This window comes from Sprattus sprattus (genome assembly GCF_963457725.1).
Source record: "Sprattus sprattus genome assembly, chromosome: 20".
In the NCBI taxonomy this organism is placed as follows: Eukaryota; Metazoa; Chordata; class Actinopteri; order Clupeiformes; family Clupeidae; genus Sprattus; species Sprattus sprattus.
Genome location: NC_137918.1, coordinates 752,711 through 773,002, shown reverse-complemented (window position 1 = coordinate 773,002; position 20,292 = coordinate 752,711). Strand labels below are relative to the sequence as shown.

The 20,292-nt window shown below is 42.6% G+C and overlaps 1 protein-coding gene across 5 annotated transcripts in view; it reads right to left on the bottom strand.

The window, feature by feature from the left end:
- ankib1a (ankyrin repeat and IBR domain containing 1a) overlaps positions 1-20,292 on the bottom strand; it is a 55,907-nt gene that overhangs the window by 19,423 nt on the left and 16,192 nt on the right. For all 5 annotated transcript variants that reach the window (XM_080858812.1, XM_080858814.1, XM_080858815.1 and 2 more), the window contains 8 exons: positions 12,951-13,133; positions 11,177-11,294; positions 10,483-10,691; positions 10,053-10,141; positions 7,567-7,711; positions 6,967-7,127; positions 6,477-6,565; positions 5,987-6,117 (listed from right to left, as the gene is read on the bottom strand). In XM_080858812.1, coding sequence (XP_080714938.1) covers positions 5,987-6,117; positions 6,477-6,565; positions 6,967-7,127; positions 7,567-7,711; positions 10,053-10,141; positions 10,483-10,691; positions 11,177-11,294; positions 12,951-13,133 — 1,125 coding nt within the window. The remainder of the gene's footprint in view (positions 1-5,986; positions 6,118-6,476; positions 6,566-6,966; positions 7,128-7,566; positions 7,712-10,052; positions 10,142-10,482; positions 10,692-11,176; positions 11,295-12,950; positions 13,134-20,292) is intronic.

Genomic DNA, 20,292 nt, shown 5'->3' with positions numbered 1-20,292 from the left:
AAACTAGGACGAGGACCAGAGCCAAGCGCTCACCCTGGATGAATGACTCAATTAGAGCCCTAAAGAGAAAATGCAGGGTCACCGAGCGACTCTGGAGGAAAACCGGTCTACTAGCCCACAGAGTATCCCTTAAGGAAATTATCTCCACCTACAACAATGCTGTACGCCTGGAAAGAAAAAACTACTTCTCACGAATCATAACAGACAACAAAAATAATGCCAGAGTTCTTTTTTCCACCATTGATCTACTAAAACCTGCACCAGCAAATGATCTCCCAGCATCAACAGAAAAATGTGAAGAGTTTGCAATGTTTTTCATAAAGAAGATAACCGACATCCGGGAAGGAATAAGGGACTCTGACTCTGTCTCCATCAACATCCCACATGGACCAGAGCCTTCCCGAAGGCCGCCCAGCTTCCAATATTTTACCCCAATCACAGAGGATGATCTATTTACATTAGTAAAGAGAAGCAAACAGTCCACCTGGAGCCTTGACCCTATCCCCACGTTTTTACTGAAAAACATTCGTCAAACCACTCCTAAAGAAACCCAATCTGGACCAAAACATCCTAAATAATTACCGACCCATCTCCAACCTCCCCTTTCTGAGTAAAATACTTGAAAAATCTGTTTTTAAGCAACTGAACACCTTCCTTTCCAAGAATGACATTTTAGAAAAATTTCAATCTGGTTTCAGAGCAAACCATAGCACTGAAACTGCTCTGACGAAAATAACCAGCGACCTCAGGCTCAGCACTGCAACAAATAAAGTCTCGGCTCTTGTTCTTCTGGACTTAAGTGCTGCTTTCGACACAATTGATCATGAAATACTTATACACAGACTTGCATCCTGGGTGGGACTATCAGGCCTTGCCCTAGAGTGGTTTAAGTCGTACATCACCGACAGGACATTTTTTGTCAGCATCGGTGAGCACACCTCCAGCATACAAAATGCGCCTTTCGGGGTTGCTCAGGGTAGCTGCCTGGGCCCTCTCCTCTTCTCCCTTTATATGCTGCCCCTTGGCAGCATCATTAGAGCTCATAACATTGACTTTCACAGCTACGCCGATGACACCCAATTATATATTTCCATCGATCCTAACAATTCCACCACCATCTCTGTCTTAACCACCTGCCTCTCCGCCATCACCAACTGGATGAGTAAAAACTTCCTAAAACTCAATGAGGAGAAAACTGAGGTCCTGCTCATCGGCCCTCCTGACAAAACAAAAGCCCTGTATCACAGCAACACACAAGTGATTTAAATAAGCACACTAAAGACTCTGTCACTAGCCTTGGTGTAACCTTTGACCCCGACCTGAACTTTTCCCCCCACATAAACAAAATAATCAAAACTGCCTATTTCCACCTGAGAAACATCACCAAGGTGCGTGTACTTGTCTCGCAACCAGACGCGGAAAAACTTGTGCACGCTTTCGTCACCAGTCGAGTAGACTATTGTAATGCCCTTTTTACTGGTCTCCCAAGAAAGCTGATTTACAAGCTTCAACTCATCCAAAACACTGCTGCAAGAATCCTTACAAAGACCCGAAAGAGAGAACACATCACCCCTGTCCTGATAGCCCTACACTGGCTGCCCATACCCTTCAGAATTGATTTTAAAGTACTTCTAACAGTGTTCAAGGCCCTAAATAGTTTCGCTCCACAATACATCTCAGACATGCTGTCTTTTTATGCCCCTGCCAGATCCCTTAGATCGGCTGACGCCAAACTTTTGAAAATCCCCCCCCCCCCCCCCCACCAAAGAAGATTGGAGAGGCCGCTTTTGAGATTTATGCACCCCAAAAATGGAATTCCCTCCCCCTTCATGTTAGGACAGCACCCTCTGTGGACATTTTTAAGAAACTTCTTAAGACTCATCTTTTTAGGCTTGCATTCTTTTAGCTACCACCCTCTGTTGCTTTTAGATTCCATCCTGCCTTGCTCACTACTTGCTTTTATTGTTTTATTGTTTGCTTCCCATTGAATTACGTGCAATATGTGTGTCTTTTCAGTTATTTATTCACTTTCGATCTCAATTGGTCTTAGCCTACTTTTGCCTACCTTTATTTTATTTTTTGTCAATATGCTCCTTTTCTTGTTGTTTTTATTTTTTAACTTCTATTTTGTTCGAGCACTTTGAGCTGCATTCTGTGTATGAAATGTGCTTTATAAATAAAATTATTATTATTATCAGGACAAAAAGAGCATACTATATTCCATATTGCATTTCCAGCTTCATTCCCTCTGCCAAGGAGGTTCTGTTTTCACCTGTGTCCCTGTGTTTGTTTGTCGGTTGGTTGGTATGTTTGTTTGTTTGTTAACAGGATTACATAAAAACTACAGGCGGTTTTGACCACAAGAAATCTGTACAACGTACTTTTTTTGTATACCAGTCAGCTCATATGCTAGGCCATCTTTCATGCGGTCTTCCGTGGTTTACATACAATACTGCCATACCATCATTGACCATCCCCATACATTAGTGACTGATATGGTGCACTTAACTGAGATTTTCTTGCACAAATGCTCAGAAATCCAACACCATCTGATCAAAACCATTGCCCACGATCTAATGGTCCCAACTGTGGGCAAACATGGTAGTCAGTCTGTGTGTGTGCGTATGAATCCTCTGTCAGGCGACACTCGGCCCTTTCCTTCCCAGCGTGATCTAATCAATACATGACAGGCCACCAAGTGCCCCGTTACCTAGCAACAGGAAGTGTTTGTTTGTATCTTCAGGTAACAAGAGGTTAAGAGCTCTGAGACTGCCTGCCTGCAAGTCTCCCCTATCTTTTGTTTTTCCTGTGTGTGTGTGTGTGTGTCTCTCTCTCTGTCTGTGTGCGTGTCTCACTCTCTCTCCCTGTCGGTGCTTGCTTCCGTCCTGAACTTGCCTCACCTCATATTCCCTAGTAACACCATCAGACCTCACAGGAAAACAGAGTGCTTAATGATTACTCCAAAGCATTGGTTCTTTATTTAAAATACAGTAAAACCCTTCTGACCTCCCCTCAACATCAGAACACTGTAATAATTAACACACACCCAGAGAGTGTACAAAACAACGACAGGAGACATTCCACACTCCCCACTCCTCATCACCCCAGTGCAACACCCTATCCTGCCTAGCAATCAGTACTTGTGCGTTTGGAGGGGGAAGGTATAAATATATATATGTGCGCGTGTGTGTGTGTGTGTGTGTGTGTGTGTGTGTGTGTGTGTGTGTGTGTGTGTGTGTCTGGGGCTGTCTAAGGTTGTGAATGGGGGGGGCGTGCCTGTTCTGTCACTCAGCACATGTGTTTAAGCCTTCATTAGGGAAATGAGTGCTGGGTTGGCCATGTGGCATGGCTTTTTTATTTCAACACCTGCCTCTGACGTCAAAGAGCCCTTCAGCAGCCACGGCCCCACAGCAAGCTGCCGCCGCTCCTGCTGCCGGAGGCTGCGTTCTCGACCAGGAGTCATGGCAACACACGCACACACACATTCAAATCAGATCACATAGGTATACAGCGATCCTTAAGTTAAAAAAAAAAGTTTTAATACCTTTTTTACTACCTTCTGAATTTTTTAAAAACCAAGTGTTTATCAGCGACCTTTCTAACGTTTACGCAGATTTACTGCATGAACTGTTGATGCATTATAAACTGGCAACTGCTATATGCATTTTTGCTGATATCATTTCACAAACAGGCATCCACTGGTGAACTGCTATAATTAGACTTTTAACATAAACCAGCACAGTTCATAATTCAAAATTTTGAACAAAGTTCACAGCTCCAAGTTCAGTTCTTTTTTTCAATATGTTGCAAGCTATATTTTTTCTAAATTATTTCCACAGCCCATATAGAACCACAGACAGCAATTACCTCTCTCGGCCTCTACGCAACTTCGGCACCCTCAAACTTGCCAGGCATAGACAGTAGAAGAGAATACACGCAGCGATTGACAACACTGGATACAGGACTGTTAACGATTATTGAACTAAATTAAAAAGAGTGAACGTGCCGTTGACAGACACCAGAATGAACGGGTTCACAGAATCGTTCATCAGGCAGTAATACAGTAGCCTACGTTCAGTTCACCACCAAAACTATGAACGAGTTCATGAACTTTCGTAGAATTAACTGCTCTCGCCGACCGCGCATTACATTTTTATGTTTAGTGGATTGCATATGCGACCGAAGTGCATTGGCTCCCATCCAGTTGACATTGATGTTTTTTTTTTACAAACCGAACAATAAGCCTGCCGGTTATTCCCTACTACAGGCCTGAGCCAGCCCATAAACGCTGAGTCTTTTCAGAAAACTTGCATTTGCCCATTGACGACGACTATGGCTGTCCGGACGTTGAAGATATGCTAAGCAAGTCAAAAATGTAAAACAGCCAGTTGGCTGATTGAATCCGTGTATCATTCGTTCATTTGTTTTTCCGATTTAGACGAGAATTGAAAAAATGAAAACAACGTTTGATTTCTCGTTTTTCCCTTTTCAAAACCAAAACCAGAAATCGGATTACGGTTCGTTTTCTCGTTTTTTCCATTCTGTACCCCCAAACGAAAAATGGAAAATGAAACATTCGAATAACAAATCCTGGCCGTATTCGAAAACGAGTCTACGCGTGGATGTGTTTCAACAACAGTAGAAAACTGTGTTTGCTCCGTCTTTTACTGAACTCATAATTATATGACAGTGGTATTAGTTACAGTTGAAAGACATGGGTAGGCGTACAGTTGATACACGTGAAATAACTTGCATGCGCAGCAATCCTGAGACGTGATTTTTAGTTTGCACATGAATACTAACGTCTTCTTGATCCCAGGAAATTTGAGCACATAACCCATCTCCCTTACGGAGATATTGGCGAAAGTTGTTTTACCTAGCCTACTTCATTGCAAACGTCTAGTTTTGCAAACGTGTCTAGTTTTTGTGCAGTAGTGAATAGAGTCTCAGTCTACTACACCATACATAGCATATCATGTTTGTAGAAAATGATTAAGGTGCAACAAATGCCAGTTTTGCTAAAGCCCGCATTTAAACGAACTAACGCGAATTTAAGCATATATAATTCCAATCACAATAGGACACTTGATAGTCTAAAAAAAAAAATACCCATTTACAAAAATATAATACCTCTAAAACCACATTTAACACTTTTAATGGCCTTGCATTTGGCCATTTTGATTTATCACCTTTTAATACTTTTTAAAACCCCGCGGACACCCTTTATTAAACACATACAGTGCCTTGCAAAAGTTGTAGCCACTTGCGAGTGAGGATGCGTTTAGAAATAATGTTATGACTGGTTTTTACCTTGAGTAAACAATAAATCAAATAACAACATACAAAGTGCAGTCAACCGAAGAAACGAAATCAAATCAATATTTGGTGCGACCTCCCATTGTCCTCAAAACAGCATTGTTTCACCTTTAGGTACACTTGTACAGTTCTTGGCAGTTGGGTTGTTTTTCAGTGGATTTAAACGGTCTTGAATGTCTTAATGGAATCCCAAATTACACTGGTTTCGGCTAGTTCTGAGCTGATGGCCTTTAGCTTTTCAATCTGCAGTGTCATTTGTTATCGTGTTTATTTGGTATATAAACGTTTCAATTGAATCCTTTTTTTTCAAAAAGACTAAGATAAATGTTGTGTGAAACACTTTAGGGTATTGCACTGAGTTTCGGGTCTCTAGGACCTATCCAGCTGAAAGTCATCAAGATAATTTGAAAAGGTAAGTTTGAGGTTTCTGAGGGAATTATTGAAAACTGGTTACAAGGAAATCACAGAATATCTCAATATACTGCGTGATCACAACACTTCAAAGAGTGGCGGCCTTATTGACCACTGATCCAAATCTACGATTAAACTAAATTGCGGGTTCTCGGGTGATACCCACCCCTAGGAATGGCAGATGTCAGGAATGAACCCCCCCCCCCCCTATACACACACACACACACATGAAAACATACACACACACACACACACTGACCTTGGCACACTGCATGTGATTGCAGCCTTCGTTTTTCTGGATGGGCGACTTGCAGTTGGCACATGGTTTGGAGTTGGTGAGTAACCACAGGCAGTTGGCAGCGTCTTCGTAAGCCTCGTTTACACCAGCCACTTTTTCAGAATGAAAGAACGGGACACGGAATGAGGAAACGAAAGAGAGAGAGAGGGGAGGGGGGGCATGTTACCAGTCATAGGGGCACTGACTAGACCATTGGGAGCATCTCAAGGGCAGTAGAGTACTGGGAGGGCAGTAGGGTACTGAGAAGTCTAGAGAGGTTTAATATAAACCAAAATGTTCCATCTGCTTCGGATCATTCCAAGAAGTCTTAAATGCCTAAGTGCGTTAATAAAATATTTAAGTCCGGCACTTAAGAACAAGTTCCTTGAATACATTTCATCCCTACTGGAATTGTTAAATATGTTACAGCTCACAGAACAACTACACATCCCAGAGGCTCCTGGGCACTCACGTTCTTCTGGCTTCATTTCTGAGACTTTCTGCAACCACAGCTTCCATGTCTCACAGTCACACGGCTCGTGGGCATCACCCAGACACTCCCTGGAGACGGGGGTAACAGAATGTAAGAATGTGAGACAGTAAGGGAGAGAGGTTTACCAAGTCCTAGGACAAATCACTGAGCCACTACAAGAAGTTAAAAGGATAAGTTAAGGGGACAGATACTGTTAAGACAGAATGTGAGAGAACACGACACCTATTTAAAGAATAGACACACTATCAACTACACTAGAAAGGGACCATATATATATATTTACATATTACATGCTAATACATTTGTATTGTTAATCAGAACATTTCTGAATTCCGCTGCAAATAAAAAAGATGTTTGACCAATGTATGTCCTGCATGTTATGTCATCCTATGCTAAGTAAATGGCAATGGCATGTGCCGTTTTGGACGGTAAAGCAATTCTACAGTATAAGTGGTTAGTCTTTACCCACCAGCAGAAGAGGTGGCCCTTCCCACAGTCTACGGCAGGGGCTCTCAGCAGGGGGAAGCTGAGGGGGTCGGAGGAGGCGGGGCTGGGCCGGGTGAGACGCACCGCCCGCTCGCAGCGAGCCACGGGGCACCAGCGGATGGCAGGGTTGTTATCCACAAACGCCTGCGAGGCACACGGAGAGAGAGAGCCAGGGAGCAGAGGGGGAGGGATAGGGGAGAGGTTTAGTGTTTCTGCATTTTGTGGTGGTGATAGAAATAACGTCAGCGGTCAGGTGGTAATAATAATGAAATAATGGTGGATATCTTTAGATCACATTATTATAATGAAATGCATTTAATAATGATAATCACCACAGGAGACCCTTGCAAATACAAGTACCTAATTATGAATAATATACAATGCTCACCTCACCTAAACCTCACAAAACACAATAATCTCTTTTTTTTCCATAAACTGTGCTTTACAATGACCTAAACCTTAACATGTTGCCAGTACATCATTGTACCATTTATAACTGTTCCCTTACATAGAACATGCATTAAATGATATTATATGATTATCTCATCCACTGTTGTTTGCAAGGAGACCTCTGGAGTCATACCTTGATATCAAACTGAAGGTAGCGCTTATCCATCTCCCTGGAAACCACACTCTCGATGACCTCCACGGGAACCATCTGGAAGCAGTCATAGGCTGGGCAGAAGATGTTGTGCGCCTCCCCCTCTTGGATTTTCAGGTTCAAAAACCTGTCAGTGAGAGAGACGACATAAGAGATGACTGAAGTAGCCTCAAAGACAGGAAGACCTGAGCTAGATCCCCATCTTCCCCTTCCCACTGGGCGGGTGAGTGTTGGAAATGGTAGAAAACTCCTGACGCGTCCCTGGATAAACCCTGGGTGTTCTGCTTGCTGCACCACCTTCAGCAAGTGAGCACTGAGCACTCATGTAATCAGTGGCGGACCTAGTCATTTGGGGGCCTAAGGCGAACATAGCCAGGGGCCCTCTTCATCCGTCCTTTTAATGCAAAAAAAAAAAGGGCCACCTCACAGCAGGGGCGGACTGGGGGGAAAAAGTGGCCCGGGAGTTGTCTGTCAGAGCGGCCCACTTAATATACGGCGCGTTGCCCGCTCAATGTATGCAAAATAACCATACACTTAACATAATTTTGGATGATTACAAAGAAATAACATTATATATGTTTTTTAATAACATTTGGATCCACAAATTTGCCTGGATGGACACATGGAATAAAATGATACTGGCTATTGTAACACTCCAAGGTAGGTATAGTTTGCTAGATGAATATGCTTTACTCTGGGCTAGTATCAGATGGTTAGGCCTATATGTATAACTACAGAGCCTTTAGGAATAAATGTCAGCAGAGAAAGAGTACACAATTTTTTTGATAATGATTAGGGCGACCTACATTAAGCAATATCATTTTTTTTGTAGGCTGATTAACTCATACAGCAATACCTTTTTGTATAGTAGATGGCAGCACACAATCAAAAATATTTCCCCTCTACCTAGCTACAGTAGCTAGTTATATGGAAGAAAGTTGCATTCAGGAGCCTTCATAAGCAAACATGATTTGGCTCCACATTAAATTATCCCACTTTTTCATTATCCACATGTCTCAAATGTTGTATGATGCAACATAGCTTTACAGGACTCATAAAATATGTCCAGTAACAACGTAAAGAAGGGGGCAACATATGTCAAAACCAACTATATTTATTGACTGATCTCGAAAGTATTGGCTTACAAAAGCTAAATAAGTCTTCACAAAGAAAATAACTCAGTGTTAGGGCAAAAAGCGAACATTCACACTGTACAACCTATGAAAAGTGACAGTGGTAGCCTACAAATAAAGAAATACAGACCGCGTTAGCCACTCACAGCGTGCTAGCCATGATTTTCTTTCGTTCCAATTCTTGGATGTAGGATTCCACCCTTTGTAGAAACCTGTTGAATCGATACATTTGGTGTAGGAAGTCCTAATTGTTTTGTTGTCAATTTATCTTAATTAGTACGCCGACAGAGAAAAAAAATCTCCTTTTCCTGAAAGCAGTTCGTCGCCACAATCGCCCTTAAGGTCCGCCGCCACTGGTTTGAACTTTATTGTAGAAATGAACAGAACAGAACATACGATGGGGTGTAAACATCAGTGGTAATGGTAGTGTTGCATGCTGGGTGTGTGATTATGTGTGTGTGTGTAGGGGTGTTAAAGGTGTCTACGAGCGAGACACGCAAGTATTAGGCTAGAGTGATTGACATTTAATAACAAATAAACATAGTAAGACTGATGGAGGAGATTAGAAAATAGTAAGAAAATAGTAACAATGAGTGTGAATACAGGTCACTAGGAGTAGTATAAATACCAGACAGTGATTCCTATTGGTTATCATTAGAGGTATATAATCGGTGAAGCAAGGAAAACTGTCGCAACCGACGATATCTGCGGGAGGGCCGGTTGGTTATAGACTTGAGCCATCCCATCGGCCCATCGGTGCCTGGGTGGGCAATTTATCGTGGGCTTTCTGCTGGGTGGGGGCCAAAGGCAGTTGCCTAGTTCGCCTCTATGGTAAGGCAGACGAAATCCTTTCTTCCCCCAAGTAGAAATAAACAATCCCGTTCCACAAATCACAACAACTTTATTACCTTAGTCACAGACTCGACCAATTTTTGGCTCTCGGTAATTGGACATGACAGTGAAACATTACGAGGGACAAAAGCAGCTTAGCCAGTCGTGGGTTAAAACCGAGGACTGTTGGACTACGGTTTGCTGTCTTCTTTAAAAAGTTATCTATTTTAATGCCTGTCACAGAGGCCAAGGTTGACGTCAGTCTCCAGCAGGTGCAGAACCTTGAAGAGCCGGCAAAAGCTACACTTTAATTTCTAGGTCACATTCTTGGTCTTCAGAAAAAATCGAGTGTCTGCACTAACAAGAGAGAAGCAGGGCCAGGGGCTAAAGAGAGCTCTTTTAAGCATCTCTATCTACTTAGGCACTGCACATTCTATCAACTGCCTGTCTAAATGCCCCCCTTGCACCTTTATCATAACAACAAAAAGCCCTTCCCTTCCTTACCCTTCCCAGCATGCTCGGCAGAACTCGTGTCCACAAGACATGTCCACTGGGTCCTCAAACACAGAGATACTGCACATGCAGATCCCACACTGCGAGAGGAGGCAGAGAATTAGACACATCACTCGCTTAAGTTTAGACAGGAGTCACACACATCCATTAATTAAAATACACACTAAAATACACATTTAATTGGACACTAAAAATACACACCGCCCAAAAAAAGAATCTGCACAACAGAGCCAGTCATTTCCAGTTCCTTCAGCATTTCACATATGCTTCACATCTGTGGTCAATTAAGGACGGCTAGTAATTTATCAGCCAGACTAATCATTAGTAAGCAATGACACAAAGTACACATGAGCCCATTTAAATGATGATTAATCTGATGACAGAGGCTCATAAATCGCCTTCGGTCGCACAGACCACTGACCAGAGCAAGGCCGTCCTCGGCCGGGGAGAGGCTGATCTCATCGGGCGAGGTGACGGAGGAGCGGGTGGTGCGCGGGGTGCGGGGGGAGGGCAGCGTGTCCCAGGCGTTGTAGCCACTAGGGGGCGGTGTGGGCATCTGGACCCCTGAGCGCTGGCAGCAGTCTTCGGCGTTGTACATCCAGGCTTCCAGAAGCTTCTCCCTGTCCCAGTCTGCACCACAGAGAAGAAAAGCACTCAGGTGAAGTGACACTTGTCCTCATGCTCCTGAAGCACAGATGTTTTATGGACAGGACTTGATGTTATTGCATTGGTTGCAATAGAGTATATTAGCAGCTGAGCGCGAATGGGGTTTAAAGAAATTCAACATGTTTTGAGTTGTGCTAGGCAGACCTGTACTGTTCTAGCCTTCAGCAAGTTTAGGTTTTCCTCTGGCATGACCAGTGCTTCTCACGTGTTCATGGCAGAAGCGTGTTCAATTACTCAGGCGGTGTGTCTGTGGTGGTGTGTTTAGGATGCTGGGTGTTCAGGCGGTGTGTCGGAGGTGGTGTGTTTAGGATGCTGGGTGTTCGGGCGCGTACGGAAGTGTGTGCGGAGGCGTGTCGGTGGTGGTGTGTTTTGGATGCGGGGTGTTCAGGTGGCAGTGGCGGTGTTAGTATGTTAGGATGCTGGGTGTTCTGGCGTGAACGGAGGCGTACCGTGGGCTCGCAGCAGGGCTTCGGCCGTGAAAAGCGGCGCCTGCAGCATGTCTGCCGTCTCCACGATTAACATGTCCTTCAGTCGACGCAGGTCCTGCAGCTTCAACCCCTCATACGGCTGGAAGGGAGAGACAGAGAGAAAGACAGAGAGAGAGACAGAGAGAGAGAGAGAGCCAAAGAGAGAGAGCAAGAGAGATAGACAGGAGGGTATGCCCAGCAGATGGAAAGTGGGAGAAAGAAAAAAAAACTTAATTGTTTAAATCAAAGAATATCAGACCACTCTCACTCCCTCTTGGACACATCAAACCCAGCACAATCACAGCTCCACCAAGGCAAGCCGAAATCCCCTGGTCTTCATCTGCAACATAAAATGTCTCTCTGTTACCATGGCTACATCACTAACACTCCTCCATCTTCTCAGATCAGGCTACGCTGCGCTGCACTCACCAAGGTGGACAATAGCTTCTGAGGTAATAGACACCCTTTCCAGGAAAAGGCCACCAATCCACCTCTTTACAGAAGACATGTTACTAATTTGTCATTGGAATCCACACATGCACTTTGATACTGAAGGTTTGTCAAGGTGGCTTTTAAGTGTCACAGTCACCTCACCGACATGGTCTTGTGTGTTTAAGCTGCACTGATGGTATTTGTGGGGAAGATATCTAGACAGATTGCCAGGTCTGCAATGCAGGGTCGCTGCTTGATAACATCTTCATACATCATACTTATATAATATCATACACTTTCCATCCCTTCTTCTTCCTTTCTGTATTGTCGTTCTGCTTCCCCACCCTCTTTTTCTTCACCCCTCCTTTGTAAACTATTAAAGATGAGATCAGCTCTGTTATAGATCGGAATCGGTGATGACCCAGAGACATCTATCTGGGAGACGACGCCTCAGCCTTGATCTGCATGCTTAAAGAGTTTGAGCTTCTGACTCCATTTGGAGTTTGCATGTTCTCCCCGTGTTCACAAGGGTTTCCTCCGCATAGAACCCAAACACAAAAAAAAAAAAAACATGAAAAACACACTTGGCCTGGTCCCCGGGCGCCGTAAAAAGGCCGCCCACTGCTCCTGGATCCCCTTGAGGATGGACAAGGACTTCAGGATGGGTCAAAAGCAGAAGAACAATTTCACCGGCGACCTCATCAGCATGCGTGTGTGTGTGTCCTGTGTCGCCGCCAAATGCATGTGTGTGGTGTTGTGGGTCCTGCTGTGTGACAATAAAACTGACTCTGACTCTGACTCTTGTCCCACTGTGTGCCATGATGTAAAAAGATACCCTCAGTCTCAGAGGCCTATACAGAGACCACTGCATAGACTTCAAACAAAAGAAGAAGAAAAAAAATCACATTACTTCTAAATTACAATTTAAAATCATATTTCTTCAAGCATGTCCACAATCTACCCAATCCAAAATGGATTTTGCAAAAGAACTGGATTGGATGTGCGTGCATGCATGCATTCATGTGTGTGTGTGTGTGTGTGTGTGTGTGAAAGAGAGAGAGAGGGAAAAAAAGAAAGTGTGTGTGTGTGTGTGTGTGTGTGTGTGTGTGTGTGTGAGTATTTGTGTATAGGGAGGTTCTTGCCGCTTCACTGGTAAAGCCATTTTCATCATCATAAGTTCCATTCTCACTGAACTTGCACAAAGAGCCCTTTAAAATGTAAGCCTCTACCAAAGCCTAAAGCAGGATCACAGTGCGATCAAGGAGACCCTGCTGAAGGACAGTCGGGTTGGGATAGGGTTGGGGTAGGGTTGGGTGATCCGTACCTCCCGGCGGTCCAGCGCAGCGTACTCGGCCTCGATGTCCTGGGCGCCTGGGTCCTGAGAGAAGACCATCTGGGACTCCAGGCTGAGGGCCAGCTCCTTGTGTTGCTGCCGCTCGGCACAGTCGCACGGCGTCTCACGCTCCTCGTTCTCCACAAACAGGTCCGCACCACTCTTCACCAGTAGCTGCCACACACACAAACACACACACACAAACACGTAAATGCACACACACACAAACACAAACACACACACACCCGCCCGTGCACACACCCATACACGCACGTCCGTACATACACGCACACACACCGCACACACACACACACACAGACACACACACACACACACAAAAAACACCCACGCCCACACGTCCGTACATACATGCATACATGCACACACACAAACACAGGGAACATTTTCGTGAAATTAATTTCTACTCAGCGCATTCCATTTCCTCTCAGATGAATACCAAGGAGGAGTAGCTGTGGAAGCTGCTCTAAAGTCTGACACCACATGACAGCATTCACTAAGGGACCATTTTCATCCCACAAACATTCCTGCAAAAACAAAAGTCATAACTTGAGCATCGTTTGGCCAAAAATCATGGCTACCTGGCTATGCCAGAGAGAGAAACATTGGAAAACTCTTTTCACAAATCTCACGGCAATCAGTAGTTGGAACTGCTTGTTAATGCATATATCAGCTCTGACCAACTGACCTCTACCCCCCTTAACCAAGAACATGTTGCCTATGACTGTTCCTGGAAAACATTTCTCCTCCTGTGATAACAGTTTTCCCCCAAATTCCAAGGCCATTAAGCAAAGGTTTCGTCGTCAGTGGAAAGCTACAATACACCGGCACAATACTAGACCCATTCAGCAGACGCATTCCTCCAGAGCCACTCACAGACAGTGACGCCTTTTTCAACAGTAATTTTGACCTTTTTGAACATTTCTTTTCTCCAAAAGAGGGCAGGGGGAATATCCATGTTAATCAACACCGTCACACGTTGTGCCAAAAAACTGAGGGAGAGAAATGAACCAATGCTTCTAATGCCTACCTATGTAGTACATAACAACTTAGTCAGAGTCAAGGATCATGGTCATTTGTTCAACATATACAATAAATGGACGCCATGCTATATCAAATTTTTCTATTGATCCATTTACAGTATATCTAATTTTTTCAAGCTTAAGAAAAAACATCACATCACAGATTCATCTGCCAAAGGAAGGTGGGTGGTCACTCTTCCAATTAAAAAGAATGAGTCGCCGTGCTAAAAGGGAGGAATAGGCTAAACTATTTAATTGTGGCTTTTGCAGAGGGAGATCGTCTGCAGGTACACCAAAAAGTCCAATGAAAGGACAGGGATCAATAGTTTAACATAAAATGGTAGAGTATACCTCAAATATTGAGGACCAGAATGCTGTTAAACTAGAACAGGACCAAAATGTGTGATACAGAGTGGCAGGTGCTTGCTTACACCTGTCACAGATAGGGTTAACTCCTGGGAAGATTTTGGACATTTTAACCTTGGACATATGTAGCCTATGTACAATCTTAAACTGAAATATAGCTGCAAGCAGCGATGGCGGTTTTCTCCTCCAAACATTGCGAACCAGGGAAAAATGTAATTTTGTGACAATTTGTCACTGTATAGAAAAATCCATGCTGCAGACTTGCCAATGGGATATTACATTTCAAATCCAACATTTACAATGCTTTTGTCCTGAAGTTTAGACTGAGTGGAGGTTGTGTGTGTGCGCTCACCCTGTGTGTCTGTGAGAATGTATGTGTGTGACACCAAGCTGTGTGTCTGTGAGAATGTGTGTGCGTAAAACAAAGCCTGCGCGTGTGTTAAGGGGACACTGAGTGTGTGAGATTTAGGAGCCGCGCGGATGAGGAGACAGAGAGACATTCTATAGAGAACCACCCTAGCAAGTAGTCAAGCATGCATGTTTCAAATTTTCACCAAAAATCTACTTTTCATCTTGCAGTCAACTTTTTTTTCAGATTTGTGTACTAAACACTCTTAAGTGTCTTCATACGAACTTGTGATTGAATCAGAGTTTCACTTTTTGACCTGCAGATGTGTAAAGCATTATTTTAGCATTAACAATGTATCCAATTTGCTTTATATCAATAATTTTTCAAGATATGAAGTTGCCTTTGCACATGGGAACATGTTGTAGTGTCTTCCAAGTGATATACCAGTTTGGTGTTGAAGTCTCCAAGATTAGCTGAGATATGACTTCACTTCCTGTTTGGCTGCTTTTCTGCTGAATTTGAGTGGCTGTACCGGACAAACCATATGGTAACTTTTTGTGAAATTCGGCACAATTATTAAGGACAGTCCCTTCTTTATTCATACAAAGTTTCATGTCTCTCATTATACCACTCTAGCGCCACCAATGGGTCAAAGTTGGACTTGTGTTAACACACACAACTTTTGAACCGCATGACCGATTTTCAAAAATGAGGTACCATTGGATTCCCTGGATCAAGACGAATTAAACACACCATGTGGCGTAAATTTCACTCAAATATTTGCTGACATATGACCTCACTTCCTGTTTGGCCGCTCTTCTGCTGAATTTGAGTGGCTGTACCGGACAAACGGTTGTGAGGATCAAAATTCTAAAAAGTAACTTTTGTGAGGCTAGGTCTGAAGATCATCTCTGGTGATTTTGAAGAAGATTTGCCAAAAAGCGTAGGAGGAGTAGGCTTTCAAAGGTTTTTGATAAAACCGGAAATAGCGGAAAATCTATATAACCGGAAATTGACGTCATAGGGTGTGTTGAATTCGTCTTGATCCAGGGAATCCAATGGTGCCCCATTTTTGAAAATCGGTCACACGGTTCAAAAGTTGTGTGTGTTACAAAAGTCCAACTTTGACCTGTTGGTGGCGCTAGAGTGGTGTATTGAGAGCCATGAAACTTGGTGTGAATGAAGAAGGGACTGTCCTTAATGAGTGTGCCAAATTTCACAAAAAGTTACCATATGGTTCTAGGGGCTGCCATTGACTCCCATGGAACAAGAATAATACTAACAGATACAATAGGTTACCTCCTACCAGAGGAAACCTAATAAGACTGTGCCTTGCACAAGTAGAGGTGGAGTGAATTTTTTTAATTATGTTAGACCATTGATCCTCAGTTATATCTGCACCCATATCCTTCTCCCAGTTTTCCTTTATTATTGACATTGAGGAACCTTCCAATTCAAATATAATTGTGTACAGCCTTGATACAGTTCCCTTCACCTCAGGAGGGGTTTCAAGGATTGAATCAAGTGGTGACTTTGGTGGAGGTGAGGGAAATTGAGTAAAGTGATTCTGTATGAAATGTCTGACTTGTATATATCTGAAAAAAATATAGTGCTGGTAAAGAAAATTCCTGTCTAACCTGATCAAATGACATGAAAATGGCATCCTTGTAAAACATCTTAAATATTCACCACTCCGTTTCTAAACCAACAAGTAAATGTATTATCTTTGAGAGAGGGTGGGAATAGGTGGTTGGCTGTAATATGTGAATAAACTGACATAGAGACTAGCCCATAACGTTTTCGAAACTGAGACCAGATTTTTAAAGAATGGCGGATTACAGGATTCTGGCAGGTCTGTGGTGAATGTAAGGGAATAGATGAACACAAAAGAGCTGAAAGTGAGACAGGACTACAATAACTAGATTCAATTTGTAACCAGCCAGGAAGATCCCGGGAGGATGTATCCCATCGCCAATACAATAAGCTTTTGATATTGGCAGCCCAATAGTACAATTGGAAATTAGGTAGGGCCATTCCGCAATGTATTTTAGGCCTCTGTAGAAACTATTTCCTGACCCTAGGTGTTTTATCATTCCAAATAAAAGTTGAAATAAGACTATCAAGCTTTGTAAAAAATGATTTTGTAAAGAAATATGGGATGCACTGAAATAAAAATAAGAATTTGGGAAGGATATTCATTTTAATTATACTGATTCACCCGGCTAAGGACAAAGGCATAGTGGACCACCGGGTAAAATCCTGTTGGGTGCGCTCCAAAAGTGGAGTAAAATTGGCCTTCAAGAGTTGGGAATGGGACCTTGTTATACACACACCAAGATAATTAAACGTATTATTAGTCACTTTGAAAGGTAGAGAGAGAAGTGAGGTCTGATTAGCAATTGTAGTAATGAGTAAGAGCTCCCTTTTGTCAAGATTGAGTTTATATCCTGAGAAACTGCCAAAAACTTTAAGGATGGTAAGAATATGCAGAATGGATGTAAGAGGGTCAGATATATACAGGAGGACATCGTCTGCGTAAAGAGAAATTTTGTGTTCCTGATTTGCTCTGAAGATCCCTTTGATATCGGTACACTGCCTAATAGTGGCTGCTAGGGGCTCCATTACCAAGGCAAAAAGCAGTGGAGACAGGGGACAGCCCTGTCTAGTCCCACGCTGAAGAGGGAAGTATGAGGAATATGTGTCATTAGTTCTGACTGAGGCCAAAGGAGATGTGTTTAACCCAAGAGATGAAAGTATCCCCAAACCCAAACCGCTTAAGAACCCAAACCGCTTGGAAGTAATTCCACTCCACACGATCAAACGCTTTCTCAGCGTCTAAAGCTAAAATAGCCTCAGAACGCTGAGAGGAGGGAGTGTAAAGGATATTAAATACACGCCTGACATTAAAAAATAAATGTCTAATTTTTATAAATCCAGTTGGGTCAGATGAGACAATAGTGGGCAAAACAGACTCAAGGCGGAGAGCCAGCACCTTAGCCAATATCTTTACATCAACATTAAGAAGACTTAGACGGTAGGAGGAACAACTGTGGGGATCCTTTCCTTTTTTTAGAAGAAGGGATATTGATGCCTGGCGTAAAGTTGGTGGGAGGCACTGGGAGTTTAGACTATCATCAAACATAGCTTTGAGTAAGGGGCCAAGTTTTGCTGAGAACTTCTTATAAAATTCTGTAGGAAAGCCGTCCGGGCCTGGGCATTTTCGACTTTGCATGCAGGCAATAGCATTGTTAAATTTCGTCTAAAGAGATAGGGCTTTCTAAAGAATTCACTAACTCCTCCTCCATAGTGGGGAAATTTAGGCCCTCAAAGAAATTGTCCATTAGTCTCAGATCAGTGGGGGGTTCAGAAGTATATAAATTAGAATAGAAATCACAAAACTGTTTATTGATATCTAGGGTTGGGTACCGAGAACCGGTATCAATACGGCACCGGTTCCATACAACCGGTACCTACCCGGACCGAAATGCAACACAGATTTAGGTGCTACCTTTTGGTGCCTGAGCCGATTTTTTTTTTTTTAATTTTTGTATTAAAAAAATAATAATTTAACAAAACTAGCGATAGCTAACTAAAAGTAACGTTAGTGGCGTAGATCTTTCTGAGTACGATCTGTATACTTTTTTGGGTTGCTAACAGATTTCGTGGGGCACATATAAAACTGCTCCATCCACCAATGTAGACTCTCTCCTGTGTCTCTCATGCTCAATGGTGATAATGTAGCATTTCATATGGGACTAGTGGAAACGGGATTTGTGTTGAGGAGTTGCCATGGTAATGGGTTGACTTGTGTGTGGTTTCGGTTTCAAGATAAGTGTGGTTGTTCTAAGCAGAAGTTGGATACGCTTTATTAAAAACGGAGAGCTACCGTCTCATCCAAAGATATTCCTTCTCAGTGTGAGTTCTTAAGAGAGCACTAACTCGGACGCTACAATAACATTGCAACAGTCTAATGACAGCGAAGAGCAGGCAGCCTTGCACAGAGCAAGCACAAACAGAGCTAGCCATAAATATATAACGGAGAAAATGCCGAAAGGTAAACGATCAAAAGTGTGGCTGTATTTCGCACAAAAAGATTCAAACAACGCGACGTGCAGCATATGCAACAACAAAATTTTGTGTAAAGGGGGGAGAGAAGGCAAGAGGCAAAGGCAGATCAGAAATCGCAGACTGAAGACTAAACGGAAATGCCAGCAGCCCTGAACGTAAACTCTTAAAGGGGCAGTACACATTCACGAAACCAGTGGATTTAAATAAATGCAAACTAAATAATATTTGTTTTACTCTGAAGCGAATATGCTCATATTTCTGCAAAAGAATTACTGAAGTGTGAAGTGTGTGTACAGAGTGTGTTCTGTATTTATTTAAGTATACTGTAAACAGTTAGTTTCAAACATTTGAAGTTAAAAGGTTTGAGGCCAATTGTTTTGTATTTATTTGTATTTAAAGTATACCTTAAACAGTTAAAATATTGTTAAATTTGAAGAAAAATATTTGCCTTGGCAATAAATAAGCCTTTAATGTCTTTAATTAAAAAAAAAAAAAGTATCGGTTCTGGCACCGTTTAGGCACCAGTATTGTTTTAAAAGTATCGGTTAAGTACCGGTATCGGAAAAAACCCAAACGATACCCATCCCTATTGATATCCCTAGGGTCCGATAACAATCCTGACTCAGATTCAATTTGATCAATGACATGAGTAGTAGAGGTAAGTCTCAGAGATTTTCTTGGTTTCTCTCCATATTCATAGGACATATGTTCACTAGGGCTGGGCAACGATTAACATTTTTAAATCACGATTAATCGCATTATTTCCCTGATTGATCACGATTAATCTCATTTTTATGCGCAAACCCAAAAATGAATTAAAAAGTAGTGTATAGCGATATATTAAATGAACTGCCATATGAACTAAAGTGCCATTACATTGGTTGTGCAAACAAACACTTAACATCAGCATTTTTATATAGTAGCAGTTAAATAAAATTAATATTTTTTGTTAATTTCAACTTAAACAATTGTATCAAACACAAAACTAAAGCTTATTGCCACTGCATTAATGTTAGAGTGTGGTGAATCACCAAAAATGTGATTACATTTACGTAAACCAGAAACAGCAAACATAGAAGGAAGTTAGCCAAGGTGTAATTAATTGTAAAGACATTTTTTATTTTCTAACATAGCTCTTCCCTTTGTAAAGTCCTACAGTAGGCTATGAACAAGATTGACAGTTCAATCACTCAACCAACAGCAAACTCGGTAACCACAATTACCTCGGAGTTACAGTGAATCATATCGATGAAAAGTGGGCGCTGCATTCACATGCTTTGACTGTAATGAAAACTGAGGAGGGACATTATGCTGAAACGTGCGCGGGACACTTTATGGTGGAATGTGTCAAATAAAGTCGCCACACTTAAAATGGATAGTGCACGAAATATGATCGCTGCTGCAAGACAACTGCCTTTTGACCATGTCCCCTGCTTCGCGCACAGTCTCCAGCGTTCTGTCACAGTATCTCTGCATAACAGTGCGTTTGAAAATGTCCTGGCCAACTGCA